Here is a 7,926-nt window from a genome sequence, read left to right as displayed (position 1 = left end):
TGGCCCTAGAGTGGTCCCGCGGGGCCACAGCTATCTTTGCTGGAGTATTCTGGTGATTCCTGGGTCCTGTTGCTGACTCCCGGTTCGATGAGCTGGCCCTGGGTTGGTCCAGCGGCGCCGAAGCTATCTCTGCCGAAGATTTCTGCTTTCTGCTGTGTCCTGTTGGTGACTCCTGGTTCGACGAGCTGGCCCTGGATTGATCCAGTGGAGCCGGAGCTGTCTCTGCCCAAGTCCCTTGCTTCCTGCGGTGTCCTGTTGGTGACTCCTGGTTCGACGAGCTGGCCCTGGATTGATCCAGTGGAGCCGTAGCTGTCTCTGCCCAAGTCCCTTGCTTCCTGCTGTGTCCTGTTGGTGACTCCAGGTTCGACGAGCTGGCCCTGGATTGATCCAGTGGAGCCGGAGCTGTCTCTTCCCAAGTCCCTTGCTTCCTGCGGTGTCCTGTTGGTGACTCCTGGTTCGACGAGCTGGCCCTGGATTGATCCAGTGGAGCCGTAGCTGTCTCTGCCCAAGTCCCTTGCTTCCTGCTGTGTCCTATTGGTGACTCCTGGTTCGACGAGCTGGCCCTGGATTGATCCAGTGGAGCCGGAGCTGTCTCTGCCCAAGTCCCTTGCTTCCTGCTGTGTCCTGTTGGTGACTCCTGGTTCGACGAGCTGGCCCTGGATTGATCCAGTGGAGCCGTAGCTGTCTCTGCCCAAGTCCTTTGTTTCCTGCTGTGTCCTGTTGGTGACTCCTGGTTCGACGAGCTGGCCCTGGATTGATCCAGTGGAGCCGTAGCTGTCTCTTCCCAAGTCCTTTGTTTCCTGCTGTGTCCTGTTGGTGACTCCTGGTTCGACGAGCTGGCCCTAGATTGATCCAGTGGAGCCGTAGCTGTCTCTTCCCAAGTCCTTGTTGTGTTGCGTTGTCCTGTTGGTGTCGGGATTCGTGCCGGGGAACTAGCCATGGTTGGTTCCATCGGTGTCGCAGTTCTTTCCGTCGTAGCTTTCTTGGTGTCCTGTTGTGGTGGCGTAGTCCTGGGGTTGTTGCTTGATCTTGTCTGGTAGGGCTTTGCTGTCACTGCGGTTGGATGGTTCGTGGTTGGCTGTGGGGTGTTGGTCTGCGGCTGGTCTCGGATGGCAGTGGAGTCCGCAAACGTGACAGACCGTGGGCGTGGCTGGGCGGTGCATGATGGTATCGTCCCGGCGGGTTTCTGCTGCAACTTCAGCTGCAGATATGCCCGTCCGCAGTGGATCCTTGCGCGGATGCCACAGAGGAAGTCGAGCCCCAAGATGAATTCGTCTAATACCGTGGGGAGTATAAGAAGAGATACCTGTGTTTCTTGCTGATCCAGGCGCACTGTGACTGCTATCGCTTGGTTGATCTCCTTCCTGGTTCCATCTGCCAGGCGGATCCTGGTCCTCACCTCTCGCCTGTTCTTGGTCGTCCCTATCTCCTTCGCCAGCCGCTCACTGATGAAGGATCGTGTGGCTCCAGTGTCGAGGGTGGCAGCAAATGCTCTCCCATTGATGTCCACCAGGGCAGCGATCCTTCCTCCGGTCATGCTTAATGGGTGGGTTTCTCCTGTTCCTGGGTGCGCGCCTCCGTCCATGTCCCAGTTGGGCGGAGACCCGACCCGTTTCCCGACGCTGGTTTCCGGCAGCAGTTGATGGTCCGGACCCCTCGGTGGCCACATTCCCAACAGAACAGCTTCTGTCGGTTTGTGCACGCACCACTGAAATGGCCTTTTTCCCCGCAGTTCCGGCAGGCTCGTTGTACATCGATCGCCTGCTCTTGCTCCTGGCCGATTCCTCGGTTGGCGATCTCGGTTTTCCCGGGTGTCTCGTGTGTGTTGCCTCGTTGTGGGTTGGTTCCACTGCCGGTATCGGCGGCACGGGGTCGATGGTTCTGCGTGGTCCCGATGCTGCGGAGTGCCTCTCGGTCCCGCGCGGTTTCGTAGGCCGAGACGAGCTGGGTCAATTCAGTGAGTGATCGGAAATCTTGTCTGCGCGTGTACATTTGATACTCCGGACGGAGATTTTCGTAGATCCGCTCGAGTTCCTGTTCCCGAGTATACTGGGCTCGTTGCATCATCAGACGCAACTCGATAAGGTAATCCCGGAAGGATTCCTTGGGCTTCTGTTCCCGACTTCGTATGGTGTCTTCCAGCCGCTGGAAGTATCTGGGGGGCAGGAAGAATTCTAGGAATTCTTTCCGAAAGTCTGTTCAATTCTGTCCCTGCATCTGAAAAGTTCGGAACCATCCTTCGGCCTTACCTGTAAGGAGACCGGAGATGGCCCGCGGCAACTGCTCTGGGCTTCCGCCGTATGATTCCACTCGCTCCTCGAGCCTTTCGATGAACGCTAGTGGGTCCGCGTGGCCGTCGAAAGTAAATCCCCATTTCCGGAGTTTGTCCGCCAGTAACGAGTACGAGATCTCACCCCCTCCGGGGCGTGAGACCCGATGTCCCTGAGGAAGACGGGGCTGTTCTCCTTCCGTGGTTGTCTGGTGGCTAGGCGTGGCCAGGGGTCCAGCGGTAGTGGGTACTGGCGCGTGGTTCTTGCTGGACGCCTCTGGTCTGGTTCCTTGGAGTGGTCCTTGGGCAGCTCCTTGTGGTTGCTCGTCCTGGGCGGCCGGTGTCTCGGTTGCTGACTCGCGGTATCCGTGGGTGGATCCTTGGCTCGTGCTGGGCAGCTCGGGTACAATTAATCGCAGTTTTGGTCCCTCCTTGCTGTCTTCCATCTTCGTCCGGCTCTCTGGCCTCGGTGACGTGGCTGGGCGACGGTGGTCCCTGGGGCTCGGTATGTTCCCAAAGTGCGTAGCCAATTCGTCCAGCCTTGCCTGCACGGCTTCGGGGTGCCCAGGGCGTGCGATGAATGCGGTGATCCGGCTCCGTAGGTCCTCTACAGTCCCAGATTCTCCTAGTCCAAACTCTTTAGCTAGGCTCTGCAGCTCGTCCTTCCTGCGGGACGCTATCCAGCGGATGTTCATCCTGATCCTGTTCCACTAATCGGGGCACCGGTGTGAGTCGTTATCAGCACGGTACTGGGTCAGGGCTCCTATACTAGGATACACGGCACTGAGGTGGGGGGTCCTGTTCGAAGGACACGCGGCACGGTACTCGATTGATGATCCTGTACTACGATACACAGCACTGGGTTGGATGATCCTGTCGAAGGATACGTGGCACGGTACAGGGAATGGTTCCCTGTGGAAACTCGGTAATCTCTCTCTGACTGCTCGGTATTAACTACCTGACTGCTCGGTAATGACTGTCTGACTGCTCGGTAACAACTGTCTGACTGCTCGGTAACAACTGTCTGACTGCTCGGTAACAACTGTCCTGACCGGTGTTCCTGCTCCGCCTTATATTGGCCGTGGCCATGGCTTTGTGGCCGAGGACTCCTCTGCCATGTACTCTGCGATCGCCGGCTGTCCCTCGCTGCTCCGTTGTTCTACCGCTGCTTCGCTGCTTCGCTGCTTGGCTGCTCTGTCACTGCTTGGCCGCTGCCTCGTTGCTCTGTCGCTGCTGCTTTGCTGCTCTGCCGCTGCGCCGCTGCTGCTGCTTTGCTACTCTGTCGCTGGTGCCGCTTTGTCGCCGTCGCGTGCCAAAGTTTTAGGCGCCGTCCGCGGCCATTTTCTCCCGGCACGCGGTGCTGTGTCTTCGGCGTCTCTCCCCGTCTCTTTCTGTCGCGTAGGTGGCTGGCCGCGTGGTTTTTCGCGTCTCTCCCCGTCTCTTTCTTATTCGTAGGTGGCTCGCTGCGTGGTTTTTTTTTCCGCGTGGTTTTCGCCGCCGCGTCTGGGACAGCCTCAGCTGTACATAAGTCGAGGGATCAAAGATTGGTGCTGGCTATTCGCCGGGACTCTGATTTTTGGCTGCTAATCACTGATTTTAAGTTTTTTCTTCCTTTTCTCCTGCTGCTTTTCCTGATCCGTGGCTCCTAAGCCTCTTTTGCTGTTTCGCTCTTGTGGGTCTTGCCTTTTAATTGTTGGCTGCTGCTTGGTTCCCTTTTCACTTTTAACTGCTTTTCACTTATTCCCTATGCTCACCGACTCTCCCCTCGTGAGTCCCTGCTCGGGCGCCATCTGTAAGGAAGTTCTCAGGCCGAGGTACAGCTTCTCAGTCTGTCCAGGGCCCGGTCCTTCCCCACAGCAAAATTTGTTGTGTGAGGACCTAAGGGGAGAGCCGCTCGTGGCGAAAGCGCGCCCGTGGGGTGGATCGTGCGACGGTCGGGCCTGGCCCGGCCACGAGGCGTGGGTGAAGCCGTGCTTGGGAGCTGCAGAGACGTGCGTTGGGGGTCATGTGTGGCGGGAGACGGGGGTTGGGGTTGGGATCGGAAAGGTGTGGGAGAGGGGAGCCCAGCCTAGCAGATGCCGCATGATCCACGACTCACATCTGCGTCGCCGGGTCCCCCGGGCGAGGGTGTAGGAGAGGGAACCCAGCTTTGCGAATGCCGCATGAATCCACGACTCACATCCAGCATCGCCGGGTCCCCAGGGGAGAAAGGTATAGGAGAGGGAAAACCCAGCTTGGTGAATGCCGCATGAATCCACGACTCACATCCACTTCGCCGGGCCTCCCGGGAAAAGGGAAGAGAGAGGGAGGGGGGTGAGTGACTCCTACGGGCGAATGTTCTGAGACAGAGATTGGGTTGAGGTTGGTGTCTTTATTGTTTTCGGATCATTTCCCTACTTAAAATCCCGAGCCTGCAGCGGGGAAATAAACGCCAAAAAAAATATCATAAACAACATGTGGGCATATATATGTAAAGAAACTGCGGGAATGTTCTGCTTATACCTGTCTACTGCACCGATCTATCCCCCCCCAGAGCTCACATACGTGAGGTGTCTCACCCTTGTGTCCCTTCTTTGGGTCCTGTTCTCCCACGGTGGGTCCTCGTCACTTCGGTGGCTTCCTTTGCACACCGCTTGGGTGCGGTGTGTATTGCCTGCTTCGCCGTCGGCTCTTTTCCTCGGCTGCGTGGGCGTAAAACCGATCGGCGGTTTCTCTGCCGCTTCGCTCTCTTTCATGTTGTCTCTTTTCGTCTGCGTATAGCCGTTCTCTTCCTTGCGTTGGCTGCGTGGGCGTAAGAGCGTATCTCTTTCGGGTTGGTTCTCTTCGCCTTCGTATAGCCGTGGTGTGCGTCTCTCTTCGCTGCGTGGCCGTAGTGTGCGTCTCTCTCTCACGTGTTGGTTCTCTTAGTTCTAATAAGTAACGAGGGGAACGTTGTGAGTTGCTGCAGACACCTCAACTCTACAGTTATACCCGATACTAATTCAGTATGGCTTTCCTCCGGCAGACGCCGCTAATATTAAACGACACGACAAGGAGTGCGTGCGAGAGAGACAGAAAATCAGTCTGAGCGTGACGTCGGGGGCTGCGTAGCCAGTGCAAATTGATTTGTTCCTTTTGGCTATAAAAATTATCTGATCTGGTCCAGATTCAGCGATCTGATAGATATGGTCGTTATCTATGATTCTGCGTTTTTAGTTTTCTCGAATGTGCAATATTGTGGATGCAACAGATTTTCGTTCTTTGTGGGGGCGGAAGGGGGTGGGGCGAAATTCTGAGATATACGTTTTATAGTGAGATCTAACAGAAGTGCGGATACCAAATTTGGTTACTCTAGCCTTAATAGTCTTTGAGATTTGTGGATGCCCCAGATTTTCGTCCTTTGCGGGGGCGGAAGGGGGGGTGGCGAAATTTGGACACGAAACGGTCAAGGTCCGATATCACAGGAGTGGGGATACCAAATTTGGTTGCTCTGGCTCTTATAGGTTCTGAAATCCTTGAACTCATATTTTGCAATTGGCAAAGCCGACCATGAAACCTGTGTGTTAGAGAGAGACAGAGCGAGAAAGAATGAAATTGTTTTCTTGATTCTGGCTATAATAATTATACGATCTGGTTGAGATTTTACACTCTAGAACATATAGTCATCCTCTACGATTCTGCGTTTTTGGTTTTATCGTATCTTTAAAAATGTGGATGCCACAGATTTTCGTCCTTTGTGAGGGCGGAAGTGGGCGGTGCAAAGTTTTGAAATATTTTTGTAGCAGTGACATATCACAGAAGTCTGGATCCAAAACATCGTTGCTCTAGCTCTTATAGTCTTTGAGCACTAGGCGCTGAAGGGGACGGACGGACGGACGGACAGACGGACAGACAGACAGGGCTCAATCGACTCGGCTATTGATGCTGATCAAGAATATATATACTTTATGGGGTCGGAAACGATTCCTTCTGGACGTTACTACACACATCCACTTTTACCACAAATCTAATATACCCCAATACTCATTTTGAGTATCGGGTATAAAAAGGCCTACTGTTATGGGGTTTCTTAGCCTATTTCTTACTTTAATGGGTGAAAATAAGGATTCATTGTTGTTTGTCTTGGTAATACTAATAATAATAGAAGTAATAAAATCGGATAATAGTGATAATGAAGAGAGATAATAATAATTAAATTAGATAACAAACCGTCGGGGCGGTCCCTTCAGGGGATGGTGTCGTTGTCAGTGTTGTGGAGGCTTATGCCTTCACACTATTATTATTATTATTATTATTTCCCCTGAATTGATTGCTGTTCTGTCGGTTCTTGATTTGTATCGATTCGTCTACATCCGTTGGTTCTGGGGCCTGATTTTGTTGTCTTTTACCCAAGAAATAGGGTTGTCCCCATGACATGTTATTCCTCTGAAGATCCCTTTTTTGGTCGAATGGTGAACTATTAGTCCTTGGTTGTCGTTGGTTGAATCTTAATGCATTGTAGTTATTATTCCCTGAATTTCTGGGGCCACTGAATTGGTAGGCAAATTGGGCCCGAATGTTATTTGATTTTAATTCCTGTACCTTTGCCAAGGCATTCGGTAAATCTGGGGGATTCAATGAAAATAGGATTTCTGCAATGCCGCCGTTTAGTCCAGTGACAATAATGCGTAAGGCATTGTCTCTAATTTTTTTATTTGATTCTTTTGTGATTTCACTGTCTTTTCCGTGAGTCATTATTGTCTTATTTATTAACAAGGTCATTTTCTTGTTAACCTCGTTATAGAAATCTATTATTGAAAGGTTCCCTTGTCGGAGAACGCTTAACTCCTGTTCTATTATGTAAATTGGTCTCTTGTCACTGTAAACAAAGTCAAGTCGTGAAAGTATGGCATCAAAATTTGAAACTGTCTCGTGGTTGGTCAGTGCGTCATGTGCTGGTCCTGTTATTTTGTTTCTTAAAATTGTTAAGGCAATATAATATTGCTTACTTCCTTTCTTATATAATTTCACTGCAGCTTCTGCAGCTTCCCTCCATCCTACGTATAGGTTTGTGTATATTGTTTCTGCCTGATAATCTAATACCTGATCGGATTTAGTTTCTATTTGTTGTTTCAAATTTACTATTTGCTTCTGTACTTGTGAAATTTGAAGTGCTATCAATTGTTTGACCAGATCTGCAGTGAGATCGGTCCTTGTTTGTGAGTTAATCATTTTTAGTTTTCCAAACTCTAAAGTTAGTTGATCCACCTTAAATTTTTCTTATATGTTTGTTTTTATATTCTTGACCACCGCTGGGCTTAAACCTAATTGAACTTATATATTTAGTACTACAACTATCCGGTAGGGTTCGTCCTTCTTAGGGCCTTCCTTCTTGGTTTGGCTGACAGATCTTCGAACGGGTCTTCCTTCTTGATTTGGCTGACAGATCTTCGAACGGGTCTTCCTTCGTAAATTTCTTTGTTGTTTAACTGGGTCTTCTGGGGGTCTTCCTTCTTTGGTTTAGCTGATAGATTCACTTTCTTTGTGTTTTGTTTTGATTGGTTTTGTTTAAAGATTGTGGTTTTTTTGGTTTTTTTGTATTTTTGAATTGTCTTGATTAGCTTTTCTTGTATTTATTTTTGCACACCCTAAGCTCCGGTTTGTTTCTTTTTTATCTCACTTTTTCTTATCTAATATCT

At 51.2% G+C, this 7,926-nt stretch overlaps 1 protein-coding gene across 1 annotated transcript; it reads right to left on the bottom strand.

Moving 5' to 3' along the window:
• Window positions 1-1,515: 1,515 nt before the first annotated feature.
• On the bottom strand, window positions 1,516-2,742 carry LOC117193405. Its single transcript, XM_033398158.1, has 2 exons — window positions 2,250-2,742; window positions 1,516-2,183 (listed from the first exon to the last, which is right to left on the bottom strand). Exons 1-2 carry the CDS (start codon window positions 2,713-2,715, stop codon window positions 1,540-1,542), a joined length of 1,110 nt encoding a protein of 369 aa, XP_033254049.1. The 5' UTR covers window positions 2,716-2,742; the 3' UTR covers window positions 1,516-1,539.
• Window positions 2,743-7,926: the final 5,184 nt, after the last annotated feature.

The sequence above is a fragment of the Drosophila miranda genome, assembly GCF_003369915.1.
Source record: "Drosophila miranda strain MSH22 chromosome Y unlocalized genomic scaffold, D.miranda_PacBio2.1 Contig_Y2_pilon, whole genome shotgun sequence".
Lineage (NCBI taxonomy): Eukaryota > Metazoa > Arthropoda > Insecta > Diptera > Drosophilidae > Drosophila > Drosophila miranda.
Note: the sequence above shows the minus strand (reverse complement) of the source record. Positions and strands in the feature narration are given on the sequence as shown.

Excerpts from the sequence above, each read along its gene's own strand:
- LOC117193405 (XM_033398158.1), bottom strand. The coding sequence starts at position 2,715 with ATGGAAGACAGCAAGGAGGGACCAAAACTGCGATTAATTGTACCCGAG. Across the intron at positions 2,184-2,249 it reads CATCTCCGGTCTCCTTACAG|AATTCCTAGAATTCTTCCTG; the intron begins GTAAGGCCGAAG and ends ACTTTCGGAAAG.